Source organism: Nannospalax galili, unplaced genomic scaffold (genome assembly GCF_000622305.1).
Source record: "Nannospalax galili isolate Female #2095 unplaced genomic scaffold, S.galili_v1.0 scaffold107, whole genome shotgun sequence".
NCBI classification, from domain to species: Eukaryota; Metazoa; Chordata; class Mammalia; order Rodentia; family Spalacidae; genus Nannospalax; species Nannospalax galili.
The window spans coordinates 1,187,470-1,205,719 of NW_008358490.1; the positions used below are offsets into that span (position 1 = coordinate 1,187,470).

Consider the following 18,250-nt stretch of genomic DNA (forward strand, 5'->3'; position numbering starts at 1 on the left):
GCAGTGCCCCCAGCAAACTGTCATCTTTCTGTCTTCATGGCAGCCCTGTGACCTTGAAACCCCGCTCCTCTAGTTTCTCTAGTCAATAGATTCGTGGAACTTGAAGCCATCTGTACAGGGACCTACAGGGTCATCTGAAGGAAGTCCTCAGAGACCCCGAGAAGCCCAGTGGCTGGCCACTTTGATCCCATATGCTCCTCCTGCCACACCAGGCTGGTTCTGGATACAGTGGGGTGGGGGGATGAGGGACCGTGATTTCTAGGGCAGACCAGGACTGGGGAGCTTGGAAACCAAGTGTAGAGACTCCCACTCTGCCGTGTATCTACTGCACCTGCAAGATTACCCCAGTGCTGTCAGTGATTACAGCAGCAGCTACAGAGTGGACAACCTCTGGCATTAGACAGTGATGTTTTGTAGGGATGTGTGAGCAGGATGGGGAGGGCCGGCAAATGTGAGCTCACATGGAAGCACACTGTGGTGAAGGAAGGTGCCAGCAGGAATGCTCACCTACAGGAAGACCCAGTGGAAGAGACTGGGCTCTGGCACAGCTCTTGGGTGAGCCTGAGTCTAGAAAAGAGAGGCAGTGGGCAATGACCATTCTTCACAGATCTGCAAAAGCGGCTATCAAGTGGTGGTATGGTGAGGGGAGCCCTCAGGAGAGAGCAGGTGCTGGCATGGAGGCACCCCACGTGGCACATGGCCACCACTGAAGGACAGAGGGAACTTTTAAGCATTTAGGGGAAAGGACAGAACCAGGTCCTGTGGGGTAGAGTTCATGGGAAGGCCAATTTCAGACAAGAAATGCGTATGAATCTGCCTTCTGCCTCAAATGCTCTTAAAGTGCTATTAGAAGCCAAAATAGGTTTGCTGGGAAAAAAGCAAACAAACATCCAAATGGATCTTTCTTTTTGTTGATAAAGTTTACTAGAGAAGAGGCATTGTGGCTTTCCCCCCCTGCCCTTTGCTAACCCCAGACTGGTGTGTGGACTGGGGCGGGAACAGTGGGTGAAGTAAACTCATGTGTTAATTTGTCAGCGCTGTCTCCACCATGGGCCTGGTGAAGTTAGTTGTGTCAGTTTGGGGCCTGAAAGTCTAAAATCAAGATGTTAGTAAGGCTGGTTGCCTCCTGAGGTGAGGGGGGATCTGGCCCCCACCCTCGGGTGATCCTTAGTGCTCTGTGGCTCTTCTTTAGGTGGCTTCTCCCAGTGTCTGTTCAGATTTCTCCCATTTTACAAGGAAATCAATCCATGGATGCAGACTCACCCATACCCAGTATGATCTCATCCTAACCTGATAATAGCTAAAGACCCCATTTCCAAATAAGACTGTATTCACAGGTGCTGTGAGGGTTAGGGCTTAAACAAGTGTTTGGGGGTGGCTGTTCAGCCCACTCCCATGGTAAAGGGCCTTCCCCTGAAACCCTCTATCATCTCTTCTGAGAGAGAGAGAGAGAGAGAGAGAGAGAGAGAGAGAGAGAGAGTAGGGCTTACTGTTCTTAGGAGTCATCCACCTTGTTTTTTTTATATATTTTATTTATTATTTTTATTTTTTTATGTGTATATTGCCTGCATGTATATAAGTACACATGTGTCATGCAATGCTCTTGGAAGACAGAAGAGGGCATTGGATCCCCTGGAACTGGAGTTATAGACAGTTGTTAGCTGCCCTGTGGGTGCCGGGATTCAAACCCCGGTCTTCTGCAAGAACAGCCAGTATTCTTGGTCTTTTCGAGTCATGGTGTCCCTGTAGCCCCAGCTGGCCTGGAACTCACCGTATAGATCAGGTTGGCCTTGAACGCACAGACACCTGCCTGTCTCTGCCTCCTGAGTGCTGGGACTAAAGGCGTGTGCCACCTCGCCGAGCCAACAGCCAGCTGAGTTCTTAACCGCTGAACCATCTCTCCAGCCCCCACCTTTGTTTCTGAGACAGGGTCTCTTACTGACCAGCAAGTCCTAGGGATCCATTTGTCTCCCCATCTCTGGTGCTGGAATTACAAGTGTGCACACACCAACATGCCTTTCTTTTACGTGGGTGCTGGGGATTGAACTCAGGTCCTCATGCTTGAAGAGCATCCATCTCCCCAACCCCTCTGCCTTGCATCTTATTTAGTTGCTTTGTACCATCTTGTCTCCCATGTAAGTTACTGTTCCCTCTGAGGACAGTTACAGACTCTTCACTGATTTTTGTTTTTCCCTTGAGATTCCACAGTGGCCACCAGGAAACTGCTATGTATTGAAGGGAAGTTCTTCTGAGTGGCACATTTCTGACAATATTGAGTGTGCTCAGAGAGGTGTGACTGTAGTAAGTAGCACATTTCTGTCCATCACACCTTCCTTTGCATTTCTCATGAACTGCAGCATCTTGCCACTCTTTTCCTGGCCTTGCTTTGGAATCCTTATCCATTGGTGCAAGAGACTGGACTTGAGCTCTATTGGAATGCAGCCAGCACATAGACCAGGTCTGGGTTCAGGTAAAGCTTTACCAAAGGGTAGAATGACCTGCAGAACCTAATTGCTCTTCTGTGATGAGCACTGCTTTTTGAGCTCAGGCCTTGACAACACCTCTGTCTAAATTCCCACTATGGTTGCTCATAGATGCCCAGTGTCAGTGCCTCTTGACCATGAGGTAAGAGAGCACCTTTTTTCCAGCATCCCAGCAAGACAGACTCAGGGTCACATGTCCTCTTCTGAGCCCTGGGTGGTTTGCCAAAGTCATGCGTGGAGGACTCCAGGGATAGTCTTGTCCTTGTCCTTGTTATAGCATCAGCCTCCCTTTCTAACCCCAGATGGTCTTTTCTTTCAGGAATACATTGATGCTCACCCAGAGACCATTGTCCTGGACCCCCTCCCCGCCATCAGGACCCTGCTTGACCGCTCCAAGTCCTATGAGCTCATACGCAAGATTGAGGCCTACATGAAAGGTATGGACACATGTGGCTCAGCCTCCTGACAGGTGGCCCACCCCTGTGATCACAGGTTATTACTGTGCGAGGAAGGGGCAAAGGGTCTTGCCTTGATGAGTGCTTTGGCACAGAAAGCAATTGCGTTCCACAGGGATAGCCATCTTCAGGAGGACCTTTGTTTTCATTTGCAACAAAGGTTAAGAAATAAGAGCCTCAGGAAACTCTTGAGGAGAGTGGTTGACTGCTGCAAGAGATTTTGTTTTGCTGTGCTGAACCCCTGGGGGGCGATGAGGTACCTTGATAACACCATGGTTAGGGAGCAGGAGTGTGTGTAGAATTGCTTGCTGGGACTAGTTATGTAATAGGGCAAAGGGGACAAACGGAAATCAGGGCCCTTTAATCAAATGCAGAGAGATATGCAGTGCTGCTGCTGGGCTGTGTGGGGTGCACACTGTTTCCCAGCCAGAGCCTCCCTCCTTGTGCGGAACTTCTGCCAACTGAGGACTGTGTCCCCTTCTCAACCCCACCAGGAGCAGGGCAGCCTTAGAGACATGTATGCTGCCTTTTCAAGGTATATGTCTGTGTGAGACAGACATTCTGGAAAGATGTGAATAGTAACTGTCTTGTGATCTTTACTGCTCCAGTGTTCCCTGCCGAAAGTTCTTGTTTAATTTTAAGCAAAAGTGCTTACTTTGCCTGGGCACAGAGACTGCTGAGCGATTCTGTGTTGCTAGGACACTCCCCCTGGCCTTACCATATAAACCTTGCTTACGGCCTAAGCTGTCTTGAACCCTAACCTGGATGTCCTCTCCTATGTTGATGGGTCTGGTGGGCATAGTTTGGCATATAGGGCCTGAGGCAGTCCTGGAAAGTAGGGATGGGAATATAGGAGTAGCATTTATTGGGCAAGCACCATATACGTGGCTTTAAGCCTGGTATGTCCTACGTCCTGTGTGCTGTTTGCTGGGTACAATGAGCCAGTCCAGTTTACAAATGAGTCATGGAGCCTGTATTAGTCCGTTTTTTGTTACTATAACAAAATACCTAGACAAGCTAGCTATAAAAAGTGAAGGTTTAGGGGCTGGAGAGGTGGATCAGTGGTTAAGAGCACTGGCTGTTCTTGCAGAAGACCCAGGTTTATATTCCAGCACCCACATGGCAGCTAATAACCATCCATAATTCTAGTTCCAGGGAATCCCACACCCTCTTCTGACCTCTGCAGGCAATGTATGACATATGTGCATGCATAGCACTCATACACATAAAGTATTTAATAAATAATAAAGTGAAGGCTTATTTAGCTCTCAGTTTGGGAGGCTAAAGTCTCAACAGTATAGTGCAGGTTCTGACAAAGGGCATCCCATGGTGGGTGATACTGGTAGGAACACATACGGGAACAAGCAGTTGATAATGTGTTGAGCCATGTTCTCAATCCATGAACAGAAAAAGCTATGTGGAACCAGACTTGCTCCTTTTATAATAACCTTCCTGTAAAAACTATCAAAGGATCCCAATGACCTTAGCACACATCCCCCCCCCCCCCCCCACAAAAGCCCCCCCTGGAAAAATATAAAAAGGGTCCCATACCCCCTGGCCCCCCTCCCCCCCCCCCCCCGCCAATTCCCTCTCCTTAAATCTCCTTAAAGCTTCTATTAACTTCCAATATTGCAACTGTAGGGATGAAGCTTCCAACCACATGAACCTTTAGAGGAGACACAAACTGTATCCAAACCACATCAGAGGCCTGAGAGGTCAGCAGATGCACTATGACCCAGTGGCTCTCCAGCTCACTGCCCACAAGCTTGCCTCTTATCCCTGACTGGAGGGTGTATGGCATAGCTTAGGCCTTTACCTGGAGCATTGGTGAGCCTTCCCATCTCTCTAAGGAATATATCCTGGTGAAAAGCTGGTGGCTGTCTGTCCTGGAAGAAATCATGAGGCTTTGTTCCCGGTGCCTGATGCTCGCCAGCCATCATGGGACCTGAGGGTAACATCTCACATGTATGGGAAATGGGTAAAAGGGCAGGCCTCCTTGGCACCCAGCAGCCTGCTTCCTTGAGTCTGTATGGTTTGAGTTGTTTTTCGAGATGGATTGAAAATCCCAGATGAGAAGGTGTGTTTGTTTGACATTGACTGCATAAAGGACAGGAGAATAGATTAAATACAAAAGATGGCTCAGCTGTGAAAAAAGATGGTGCAGCACATCTGATGTTCTAGGCAAGTCCTTGAGAAGTGGTAAGCTAAGGGGACTGTGGAGGGTGCCACCACCGAGCTTTTCAGGGTCAAATACAGAGGCTGGAGAGGGAGACAAATTGAGGCTAGGTTGGAATCTCGGCTCCAGCTGCCCATGAGATCTTGGACTGGTTACTTTACCTGCCCTGCTTATATTCTGGAAGGTGGCTGGCCTAGTTTGCTTTCTGTTGCTATGATAAAACACTGACTAAAACCAACCTAGGGAGGAAAGGGTTTATTTCATCTTATAACTCCTAGGTCATAGTCCATCACTGAGAGGCAGGACATGAACCTGGAGACAGAAACTGAAGCAGATACTACAGAGGAAAGCTGCTTACCTGATTGCTTCTATGGCTTGCTCAGTTACAGTTCTTATATACAGCTAAAGCCCACCCGCCCAGGGATGGCACTACTTAAGGTGGGCTAGGCCTTCCCACATCAATTAATAATTAAGAAAATGCCTCACAGACATGACTACAAAGAATTTCCTCTTCCCAGGTGACTCTGGTTTGTGTCAAGTTGACAAAAGTCAATCAGCACAAAGGGGGTGATGTGACTCACCCTCAGGTTTCTGATTAGGATAACGGGGGTTTCTCTAGAATCAGTGTGCCACATGGCCTACCGAGTCACCTGAAACAGTAGCTTCTCACTGTTCCTACTATGGCAGCAGGGCTCAGGCATTTGAATTTGGTCTTAGAGCTTTCAGATTTTCATGAATGGGAAATCAGGGCCCTCCTACCGATTTCAAGGGCAGTTCAGGCCTTGTGTGTGCGTGTACCTTGTGATCAAGGAGCAGGGCTGTAGTGATGAAAGTAGATTCCAGCCTGCACAGAAATTGGTGAACCCAGTGGTCACCAGCAGGGGAGCTCCTTGCATCCTGCCTGGCTGTGGAATTTGGCCTTTCCTGGGGGCAATGTGGTATTCTGTGGGGGTTGTTGAGCAGAGCAGCATCCTGCTTTAGTTGGGTTACAAGCTCCTACTTGTTGGCATCCACATCCCATAATGAGGCAATAAAGTGAGAGGGATGTGTTCCAGAGGGATCCAGTGATTGGGTGACTGGGGCATCCAAGCTTCAGGTGGACCCTGCCATTCTTAGACATAGAGGTTGCTCCCTGGGACATTCCTCATCATGTCTACAGGATGGTCATCTGTTTCCCAAATCTTTAGGGCACCTAAGGAACCTAGGCACTTCTTGTTCACAGCTCCTTTCACAGGTGAGATTTCCTTCTTTTAAACAGTGGCTTATATTGCAGTCCTTGTCAATCCCTTCCCTTGTCTCCTCATCTGACATGGAAGAGGGAAGCCCAGGTGGCTGGCCCAAGCTTCTACATGAATGACAGTCTACCCAGTGGGTGCTTAGCAGGGCCTCACTGGGCAGAAGTGCTAGAGGGGCTCATCTGGTCAGAATTCCCTCAGGCTAGTTGTTAGGCCTGGCCTTTCTCACTTTGGGAAGCATGCCTTGTTTTACTACAGCATCAAAGGTGGCGCTGTGCAGGCCCTGTCCTGGGAGTCTTTTTCTGGGGTGAGAATGAGAAAAACAAAGCCTACTGGAGTTCAGAGGAATGTAGGAGGGCGGGTGTCTTCTAGGGGCCCCTTCCTCAGGTGCCTTTGGAGCAGGACCTTCTGGGTAGATGGACCTAGGGTGGGCAAAGTCTGAGGATGCAGTGGGCTGGCCTACAGATGGGCATGTGGCACAGTGGGGAGGGCTGCCGGGTGGCTGCTTGAGCAGGACTGCTACATCTTTGGACCAGAGATGAGGCTGTGGATAGATTGGTGTACACATGGCCCAAACCAGCATCTAATAGTCATTACCAGTGTCCTGTGAGGGATTCTGGGTTCTGAGCCTTTGACAGTGGCTCACACCCAACACAGGCTTGGGAAGCTGGGGGCAGGCCATTGGAGGGAGGCGTCAGGCAGAGGCCATTCTGCTGGGTCCATAGCCACACTACCAGGCATTGTCTTCTAGAAATCACTGGTTGGGGGAGCTGTAGGACTCCACCTGGGTAGGGCCCCATCTGCCAGGGCCAGCAAGAACCTTTGACTGAACCCTAAAGCACACTTGATTCTGGGCTGGCAGGAAGTGTCGGGGGGCTGTGAGAGCTGCACCCTGGATTTTCCTTATCATGTGCACCAAGCTAGCTTGTATTCTTCCAGGAGGGCAGCAGAACTGGGACTTCCTGAAGTGTTTCCTGTGGCCAGGAAGCTGTTCTATGAGGTGCTGCTGATGGCCTCTCTGTTGTGTCTCCTTCCAGCCCCTCTGCAGGTGCAGAGGCTTTTCCTAGGAAGCCCATCCTTGTTTCTGGGCCCCACGCCTTGCTGTTCTTGGGGGCACATGGCCCTTTTTAGGCATGCTGTAAAGGACCATAATTACCCCTGAAATTCCCTCAGATAATTATAGCCATCCAAGTGACAGGGCTTTTGTGTAGAGAGAGGGGGCTTGGCCAGCCTTTCCCAAACTTCCAGCACTAGTACCCCAGACTGAGGCAATCGACCCTCTTTCTCAGAGAACCAAGGCTTCAGGGAAGCTAGGTCTGAGAGAGGTTGCTACACAGCTGCTTGTCTCCTTGGGATGAGGACTGAGAGATGACCACGGCCCTGACTCTGCTTTGGCTCATGGGGAAGGACTCTCAGAAATAACAGGCAGGGCACCGTGGTCCAGCATCAAGTGGGCATCTGTCTCTAGGTATAACATTCCCTGGGGAGAACCACCCCCTTAAGCATCAGGGCCATAGGGAGGCCTGTGGCCTAGAATCCCAGACTCAGCTGTCAGAGCACCTGACAGCTTTTGTGTGGTAACTGCCACCTTGACCCCACATTCTCAGAGCTTAGTCTTCCCAGAGCCGGGGGGCGGGGGTTGGCCTGTTCTGTGCCTCAAATCTGCCAGCCTCAGACCCCCAGTTAGCATGTAAGTTGCTATGACAGCAAAACTTAATTGAAATGGGGCTTCCTTTCTCATCTATGTGAGGGCCCAGAGGAGGGTCTTGATGTTTTGCTGTGTAATAGTGGGGACCCAGGAAGCTTCCAGCTCCTTATTCACTGAATAGCATGGCTATCCTGGTCTATAATAGTGACAGAACCTCCAGCCATGCATCCAAGGTCTAGTTGTTAGGTTGGAGAGCAAGCAGAAGGGTACAAATCCCAATTCTTTAAGGAAGGGTTCTGGAAGCTACAAGCTGTTATTCCCTCATTGGCTAGAACTAGTCATGTGCTGAACTGCAAGGGAGTCAGGAAATGCATCCTTGTTCTGGATAGCCACGTGCCCAGCTGAAATCTGGGGATTGTTGCCATGGAAGAAGGATGAGCATGAATTTGGGGAACACACAGGTGATCTGCCAGGTCACCACCCAAAAGGTGAGTTCCTGCTCTGAAGACCTGGCTTTCCTGTAGGCGAATGGCATTTAGAGTAACTATTGCTCCTCTGGCGAGCCTGGGATGTGGCCTTGCCTGTGACCCTCAGCAGTAGTTCTTGCAACAGCTTGGGACCATGAGGCTATCAGGTTTCAGAGTGATACATCTGGAGCCTGGCCCAGGACTCGTTCATAGAAGTGCTCCTGGGGACAGTCACTGACATGCCTGCACACATGCCTACGTCCATCACCATCCCCCACACTTTAGGCAGAAACACAGTCCTGAGCTTGGATCCAGCTCAGACTAAGGGTGGAAGCTTCCAGAAGTTAGATATTGCCTGGTGCAGGCCTGGGGAGGGGATGGAGGAGACCATGGTGACAAACTATGATTTGCTTTGCATGCATTTGAAGGTCAGTTCCTCCGGGGGCAACTGGCTTTGCCACACAGGGGTCCAGAGACAAGCCCAATAGCCAAGGCTTGGCTCTGCTGTACCAGGTCTGGTAATTCTGGGCATGACTTTAGCCACACTTTAGCTCCCACATTGGCTGAAGCCATGGGTGAGAAGGTACCTGTGTATAACTGGGTGGTACAGGCTTGTGTCCTTGTCCCCTGAGATAGCAGATATGAACAGTCTCAGGACAAAGGCAAGGACTGGAGGGCTCTGATGACTTCAGGAATGGTTGGCTTTCCTGCCCTCCTCCCCCCGGTGGCTCCCACGCAATCTCGGGAGGTGACGGATGGCCTATCCCAGACACTGGCCTCTCTGGGAGGGGTGTGCATAGCACAGAGCAATCTTCTCTGCCTGTAGTTTTATGGGAATTTAATCATGGTTTATTTCAGAGGCAGTTTTGAAGCGGGATTGAAATTGAATGATCTAGATACCAAGTAAAAAGAAGCTTACCCAGAGAAATGGCTTCCCAAAGATGGGATAGGTGTTGTGGGTAGGTGTATGGCTGTGCACCCTTGGTGAGTGACATCACCTGCCCTCTCTGAGCCGTGCTTCAGGCAGACACAACTCCCTGAATGCCTGGTACTGTGTGACTCTTTAAAAAAATTTTTTTATATTATTTTTTGAGAGTTTCATACAATGTATTTTGATCATATCCCCCTCCTCCAACTGTTTTTTTCAGGGGAGGGGTTAGTTTCATTTTGTTTATTGAAACATTTTTGAGAATTGTGGACTTACAGGGAATCCTAAGAAAGATAACACAGTTCTTCTCTGTACATTTTAGATCTCTTTCTCTCTCTGTCTCTCTCTGTCTCTCTCCCTCTCTCCTCTCTCCTCTCTGTCCCTGCCCCCTCTCTGTCCATCCCCCCTTTCTCTCCTGGTAGTCTTGTTTTCTAAAGAGACAGATCTCTCCTCTCTCTCCTTCTCTCCAGAACCCAGACCCTTGCACATGCTGAGCTGCAACCCCAGCCCTTGGAATAGTTTTATTTTCTCCCACCCCATCCCCACACCCCGCTGGTGATTGAACCCTGGGCCTTGAGCTTAACAAATGCTGTGCCTCTGAGCTATATCCCTGCCCCCTGCCCACCCCCACTCCTTTTTTTTTTTTTTTTAATCAACTTCCCAGGCTGTGTTTTTTTTTTTTTTTTAAATCTCTAGGAGTTCATTTAGGTGATTTACATTTTCTATAGGGCACAGGTAAAGGTATACTGGGACTCTCGAAGAGTAATAGAGAAATGTTGGAAAACCTCTTGGTGTCTGGGAATGGAAAATGTCCAGCGTCAAGGCCTGGATGCCCAGGATCACATATGGAGTCAAAACCACAGCTGGCCATCAAAGGAAGTGGGAAGTCCATTCCTGAGGATCAGTCCTCCCAAGACTAGAACCCACAAATGACAGAAACTTCCCCAGTCCCTAGCATAAGCCCAACACAGAGGGAAAATCACTGCCATGCACAACCTGGGGCCTAGAGGGGATTGTGGGATGCAGCCACTCAAAGAAGGCTGAAACTGCTGCCCAACATCAGGAAGTCCTCCAGCCTCCAATCTGCTCCACCATCAGCCCACCACAGAGGAATGTGGAACCCTGACTCACAGTTGGGAATCACACCACAACTCCAAGTTCACAGGAGGAGACCACAACTCGAGTTTCACAGGAGGGTACAAGAGCTCAAGGTTCACAGGAGGGAACTACAGCTCTGTGTATGGCTCTTCACAAGATGACCGTGTGAGAAAGTTTTGACCATTTTAGAGAGGAGGACACACAGGTGCATTGAGCTGAGTGACTCGGACTGAGTGCCCAGGACTACCAGGGGCAGGTCTGGGATGGGACCCTGAACTTTCTGAGTTTCTCTTAGCCAGGGTTCCTGGCTTCTAACCCCTGGGCATACTGGCTCCTGCACACCTGCCCCTGTGGCGGATGGAGATGATACTGTGGGCTCTGCTGTTTGTGGGCTTATGATCCCCAGGTCCTCCCAGTGTGGGGCCCTTCCACCTGGCACTGTTCCCAGGAATGCCTTCTGGTGTCTAGGAGGTGACTCTGGTCATAGAAGATCCTAGATGACCACTAGCTGCTCTGCTTCAAGCAGCCACTCACCAAATTTCATCCCTGATATGGTTATTGGGGCAAAATCCCAACTGTTCTCTCTCAGAGCAGCAGTACAGTACTGTGGGGAGAACAGGGTTTTGTCACTGACAGACCTCGATAGGATCTCAACCTGCCTCCTGGAGCTTGGACAAGCCCCCCCAGCATCTCAGGCCTGCTTGACGCTCTGCCCACCTTAGGTTGGTCAGAGTGATCGAGGCACAAACTACCTAGACTTCCAGGGGACAGTGTGCTCTAGTGAAGGTGGCTTGGAACAAGTGGCTCTGTGAGCAGCCCTACCTTCATGAACTGACAGGGAGCTTCAGAGATGTGTGGAAGACCCTGTGTTAAGGTAGAAGGGCAGGGCTAAAGAAAGCTCCAGACCTCGATAGGATCTCAACCTGCCTCCTGGAGCTTGGACAAGCCCCCCCCCAGCATCTCAGGCCTGCTTGACGCTCTGCCCACCTTAGGTTGGTCAGAGTGATCGAGGCACAAACTACCTAGACTTCCAGGGGACAGTGTGCTCTAGTGAAGGTGGCTTGGAACAAGTGGCTCTGTGAGCAGCCCTACCTTCATGAACTGACAGGGAGCTTCAGAGATGTGTGGAAGACCCTGTGTTAAGGTAGAAGGGCAGGGCTAAAGAAAGCTCCATGTGAAACCTTGAAGTAACCCAGGGAAGTTGTGGGCAGGCTAGGAGGAAACCTGGGCCCCCAAGGGTCCCCCACCTCTTGTCACCTCACATGTTGTGTTATTGTCCTTATACTACCAGGCTGAATGGGCTCAGGAGCACTGGAATCAACCAGCCCTGATAGTCGGTGTACTGGCCTTCCAACCCAGCAGTGATGTCCCCAAATCCAGTGAGAGCCTGGAAGACCGGCAGCACTCCTTCAGGTTTCTAAGAAGTGGGTCTCTCTGTGCTCACACCAAGCCACTTGACTTTCCTTATGCCAGTGTCCATTGGGCAGCTACCTGGATGGATGTGACCTGCTTCTTTCCTCTCTGCTGACCCCTGGCAGGGTTGGCTCTGCCCCTGACTCCAGGGCAAAGTCACACCTGCTGTGTGGACCTGGAGTTGGGAGATACCTATTGTCACCCATGCTTCCCAGCCTGCAGGGAATTCTGTCTCTGCCTTCCATGCCCTGTGATTCATTCATAGGCCTGGGATGAGATGAGGTCCTGCAACATCCAGGACCCAGGCCTGCTGGCTGGGCTCCTAGTGGCAGCATCAAAGCCAGGATGCTGAGGACAGATCAGCTGGGAGCATCTCCACAGATTGGCCACGGCCACCTATCCCCTCCTGCCCCACAGGCTCAGGCTGTGTCTCTTCTGTGCCCCCTGTACAAAGGGCTGTGCCCCTGCAGGGGTGTGAGAGGGAGTTATAGTGAGACTTTGGCACAGAAAGCAGGGTTGAAAGATTTGAAATACTGGCAGTTTGGCTAGAAAAGTTCTTTTCAAGTTTTGACCAAGGAAGGTAGAGTTGCTCTAGAAATTAGGGCCATTGAAAGAAGTGGGTTTGCATGGAGGCAAAGATTCTGTGTGGATACCTGCCCTCTACTAGCCAGCACCCATGGACTTTCGCCAACTGTGTTTGCTGCTGCAGCCTCTACCTAGTCGTCTCATGCTGAATTCCAAAGCTGTGTCTTCTCTAATCCGGTTAGCACCTCACGGGGCCCCAGCAGAAGGAGAGGCAAAAGTGAGGGAAAGGACAAAGTGTTGGATACATTGGATCGTGTTTGTTTTGCCACAGAACTTCTCAGAGTCTTGAATGCTGCACACATGTAAATTTTTACTCCAGGGTGGATGTTGGTATGGATTTCACCAATCATAAGATGCACTGGAACTTAACATTAAGTAAGTGGAAAGCACAGTGTCCCGTGTCCCGTGTTAAGAGACGCATCTCAATTTCATGCATGGAAAATATGGGAAAATGTGTCGTAGAATCAATGAAATACAGCCAGACATCCTTGATGAGTCAGCAGTGGCGACTCCTCCCACTCTTATGGAGCTTCTAGTGGGAGACTTTCTCCTCCCAACACACTTGGAAAGCCCTGGCTGGGAGCCCCCAAAGAGCTCACATCCCCAGCAGTGGGTGTGTCTTTTCTTGAGCCACCTGCGGGACCTCACCGCTTCTGACTCAAAGCTTGAACTCCATCCTTCTAGAGCCCTCACATACTTTGCAGAAATATGTGAAATCTGCACACTTTTAAAAGGAAATAGACACAGGATCATACTCATGTGCACTGGTACAACTTGTATCCCTTTTCTACCTACCTTGCCCCTTTTCTGAGTCAGCTGGTAAAAATAAGGGAGATTGGGCCTGTCTTTTTTTGTAGCAGCATGCTATTCCGGCATATAAACCAGTCAATCATCATTTACTTGATTATTTGAGCTCATAGAGTTATTCCAATTTTTTTTTTGTGTGTGTGTGTGTGTGTGTTTGTGTTTCAAACTGGCTTTCAGTAAAAAGATCTCTGCGTATGTCTGTAAAATTTATCCCTAGAAGTAGAATTTCTTGCTTAAAGATTCTAAACATGTTCATACTGACAGACCTTGCTGGATTGCTTTGAATGGATTGTATCTAATCATATTAGCCTGTGGAGTGAGGGAACACTCACCTCATCTTAATGTCATGATTGGGCAGGTTGAATCTCTCTTCCCATGTTTATTGGCCATTTGTTTTTCTCCCTCAAATGACTCTCCATGGTATCTGCCTTTCTGTACTGTGTTGTTCCTCTTTTTCTTATTGGTTGATTAGGAGTCATTGGAATTGAGGAAATTGTTTAAAAATACAACTTTACAGATATAAGAATCGTCTTTGTACTGGGACCAAGCAAACATCTCAGCTGTTTGGACACGTCCTGCCCAAAAGAGCTCTCCAGGCATTGTATTTTATATGTCTTGGAAACACAAAGGTTGATGCAGTTTGGGGGTTGAAGCTGGGGGTCAGGGGAGCCCCTTTGGGGTTTGGAGGTCTGTAAGTCAGTGGGGACAGCTGCCACTGAGCTAATCCATGCTTCTAGCAGCTGACCAGGACTCAGGAATGTCTGGCCCTACCCTGGCCAGTGTCTGGCTCCTCCACTACTGGGCTCTGAACATTCCGGATGCAAATAACTACTTGGCTTTATAAGAAGAGACAGGTCACCAGCCTCGGGGGAGGAAAGCCTCCCACCCAGCTTCCTTGGATCACACTGGCACCTGCTGGGAAATGCCACAGCCGTGACATTCCATCTCCCACAATAGTTTACCTGTAGCTAGGTGGCCCAGTGGGGATCTAGCTGCCAATAGGGAGGGCAGTGTGGCAGCAAGGCCTCAGGGCCTCTGAAGCCTTGAGGGAGCAGAGCAACAGCCTGGCCACTGTAGGTTGCTCTTCATTTCCCCTGGTGGCTTCAAACGACCCCATGTATAGTAAACAGTTCTCAACTGTGCTCATTCTTGGCACTTTAGTCCTTTTTGTATTTTGGGGTAGGCTCAGTCCCCCTCCCTCTCTCCCTCTCTCTAAAGCTTTCTTTTTTTAAAGATTTAAAAAATTTTTATGTGGCTGGAGAGATGACCCAGCAGTTAAGAACACTGGTTGTTATTGCAGAAGACCCAGGTTTGGATCCCAGCACCTACATGGCAACTAACAACTGTCCGTAGCTCCAGTTCCAGGGGCTCCAACAGCCTCTTCTGTCCTCCTCCGGCATTGCACGACACAGGTGCACTTACCTACATGCAAGCAATACACTCATACACATAAAATAAAAACAATAAAGAAAATTTTTAATGTATGTAGGCCATGTGTGGTGGCAACACACCTTTAATCCCTGCACTTGGGAGGGAGGCAGAGGCAGGCAGATCTCTGTGAGTTCAAGGCCAGCCTGGTCTGCATAGTGAGTTCCAGGTCAGCTGGGGCTACAGGAAGACCCTATCTCAAAAAGACCCCCAAAAATTATGTATATGAATGTTTTACCTGCATGTATGTAAATGCATCATGTGTGTGCTTAGTGCCTGTGGAAGCCAGAAAGGGTTGTTAGATCCCTTGGAACTGGAGTTAAAGACAGGTATTATCTGCCATTTGGGTTCTGGGAACAGAACCTAGGTCATCTGGAAGAGTAGTAAGTACTCTTAACTGCTGAACCATTTCTTCAGCCCTGAGGCAGGGTCTCTTGAACTTGAAACCCCCTGCCTCAACCTCCTGAGTAGCTGGGATCATAGGCTTGCACTACCAGACTCAGCTGTAATTTCCTCTGATAAGGATGCCAGTTCTATTGGGCCAGGACCTACCCTAAGGTCCTCATTTAACTGGAAAAATCATTAAAGAACCTCTGTCCCCTACAGTCCTAATCAGAGGCTCTCAGAGGATTGGGACTTCAGTGTGAAATTTGGGGGACACAGTTTAGCCCATCATTGGGAAGGTAACAGGACCAAGTAAGGAGGCCAAAGGTGCCCTTGACCCTCACTCAAGGGTCCAGACACAGTCCTTAAGTGCGAGCTGCCTCCATAGGAAGAACTTTAGGAAATGAGCTGAGATCTCCAGTTGTGGGGACCCTGGGGTAGCTGGGTGCTAGGGAAGTTGGTGCAATGCTAGGGATCCACAGGTTTAGGGGTCAAAGCCTGTGTGGAGAGAAGATGGAATGGGTGAGTGTTATAGAAAGTGACTTCCTGGTCACAAACTCCAGGAACACCTAGGAGCAGCTGGGAAGAAGTCCCAGTGTTGAGAGCATTGTGGTTGCCCTGTTCACTCGGGCAGTGAGGATATGGTACTGAGTGGGCTGAGACTGGGTCATCCCAGATGCCCTCTAGAGGGTGCTGCCTCTTTGGAAACAGGGCTAACTTGCCTTCTTGACAGCTTCCAAATGCCCTGTGTGGCCTCCTTGTGTCCCTGTAGCAGGCTAGGAGGTAGGTGGCATAATTGTTCTATCTTACAGACAAGAGGGACCAGATAAGAGAACAGTGGGGTTGTCTGGCCTGAAGCACAGGTGGCAGTGACTGGGCTGGCTCTGGAGCCTCAGGTGACTCTCATCACCACTCACATTTTACTTTGGGGGATCTTCTCTCCTCCATGATGGCTTTGTCCCCAAAATCTCCTGACCCCTGAGCATCAAGATGTCCGTGCCGAGCGTGTCCACTGCCCCTGCTCCATGGCGCAGTCAGTATCTGACCGACTCTGTCAAACATCTCCAACACCGCTCATTTTTGCTGCTGACATGTGACAGCCCAGGGTAGTGATGACAGTACAACCAGAACTGGGGAGAATGGCTTGGTAAAGGACTTGCTGCACAAGCATGAGGACTCAAGTTCAGATCCTTAGAATGCAAGTAGGAGTGGGCATAGCAGCATGCTATGGGCAGTCAGTGGAGACAGGTGTATCCTTGGAGATACTGGCCAGACAGTTCAGCTGAATTGGTGAGCTCCATGTTCAAGGAGAGACCCTGTCTCTAAAAGTAAGGTAGAGAATGACTGAGGAGGGTCTCTAATAATGATGACCTCTGGCTTACACACACACACACACACTAATGACAGTATAACAAGTTCTTGGTGTGCACTTACCAGGACTTAGGCCTGGGTACCTCTTCAGCTTCCAGTGAGGCAGATTGGAGAAGGGACTGCACCATTGGTCATAAGTTGGGCAGGTGGCAGCAAGCACAATAGGAGGGTTCTCCTCCCATGCAAGCCGCAGAAAGCAGTGCTTAGGGAAGCCGTCTGAACCGGGAAGTGGCTTGAGTCACAAGCAGGAGTTCCCTAGGTCTAGAAGAAGGATGGGAGAGAGGACTTGCGGGGTTGAGGGACCAGCACACACAGAAGGTCCAGGATCAGAGAAGGCAGTCTTTGGCTCTGTGTGAGCGCTTGCTTTCAAAGGAATCGATGAGAACCTTGATCCTGTACCACCCCTTCCTGTGCCAGGGACACAATGGACCCCTCATCACTCCTCTTGAATAAAGCCACTTCCTACCATATTGCAGGGACCCTGGGAACCAGGAGTAGCTGAGAAAGAGAAAGTGAAGCTGAACCCAGCTCTGAGAAGCCCTGGCTGAGGTACATGGCTGGGCCAGGCCTGTGGGAACCTGGTTTTCTTTTTTTTTTTGGTCTTTTTGAAGCAGGGTCTCCCTGTAGCCTCACCTGTCCTGGAACTCACTATGTAGACCAGGCTGGCCTTGAACTCACAGAGATCCTCCTGCCTCTGCCTCCCAAGTGCTGGGACTACAGGTGTGTGCCACCACACCCGGCCGGAACCTGTTTTTTATGTGGACTCCTCCCTCAGAGCAGGAGAGATGGGAAGCCAGGGGATGTGTTGTTCATCTGTGTGTTCACCAGTCTGCAGGGTACAGCCAGTTGTGGCCTATTGTGCTGAAATCTGGGGAACCTGGAGAGTGCCGACCTCTGGCTGAGCCTGAAGTTTGTACAAACCAGAACCCGACTCACTAGGCCTGGTCACAATGCAACCGCCTATGGAACCCTCCCTGGTCTCAAGAGTAGTTAGAAGTCACAGCTTGAATGAGGAGTTCCAGCCTGGGGCTGCTGCACATTGGCAGTCCAGCTCTCCTGGGAGTGGGAAGCTTCTCTGCTCACTAGAAATGCGAACTGCCAGCTCCCTCTTGGCCCTGCCTCCACCATGTAGGGATGTCCCTTCTGTCTTCACTCTGCCCTAGCCTCCCTCTTGGGAGCCTAGAGCACCTTCAGTGTGCTCTGGAGGAGGATGAAGACAAAGCAGGGCGAGGTCAGCCGAGGTCAGCCGAGGGATGAGAAATGCATATCCCAATTTCTGCACCCAAGTCCAGGGCTTGGCTTGTAAAAGGTTTGGATGTGCCTGGCCCTGAACTTCCTATGGGAGCCCTACCCCCTGTAGGCCTGCTGGCGTCAGAGTGATCACAGGTGTGAGGGTGGGATTGCTCACCATGCTACCTGCCCTCTGCCTTTAGAAAAGTACTGCCAAGACTTCTGAGGAGGGGCTCAGGAGGCAAGATCATCATTGCTGGTGCCACAGTGTAGTAACTCAGTCCTTTGGGGCCCAGAATGGAAGAACCACTCAAACGTTTATTCCTGTGGACCCTAAAACCTCACTTCTGGGAACTCAGCCTGTGGAAACAAGGGCCACAAGCAAGAGCCACCTGCAGGAGAGGTATCCTTGAAGCCTGGCTGTGATGGAGAACTGGCACTACATGTTAAGGGTGAATGTCACCAGTCAGGTGACCAGGAGATGCAAAATCACACAAATGGGGCAGAAGGTAGTGGTATTATATAAAAGCAGAGGTTAAAAA

At 50.1% G+C, this 18,250-nt stretch overlaps 1 protein-coding gene across 3 annotated transcripts in view; it reads left to right on the top strand.

Annotated features, from left to right (window-relative positions):
- Window positions 1–18,250, top strand: part of Itpk1 (inositol-tetrakisphosphate 1-kinase) — a 147,460-nt gene that overhangs the window by 104,048 nt on the left and 25,162 nt on the right. For all 3 annotated transcript variants that reach the window (XM_008821715.2, XM_029557968.1, XM_008821716.2), the window contains one exon: window positions 2,803–2,920. In XM_008821715.2, coding sequence (XP_008819937.1) covers window positions 2,803–2,920 — 118 coding nt within the window. The remainder of the gene's footprint in view (window positions 1–2,802; window positions 2,921–18,250) is intronic.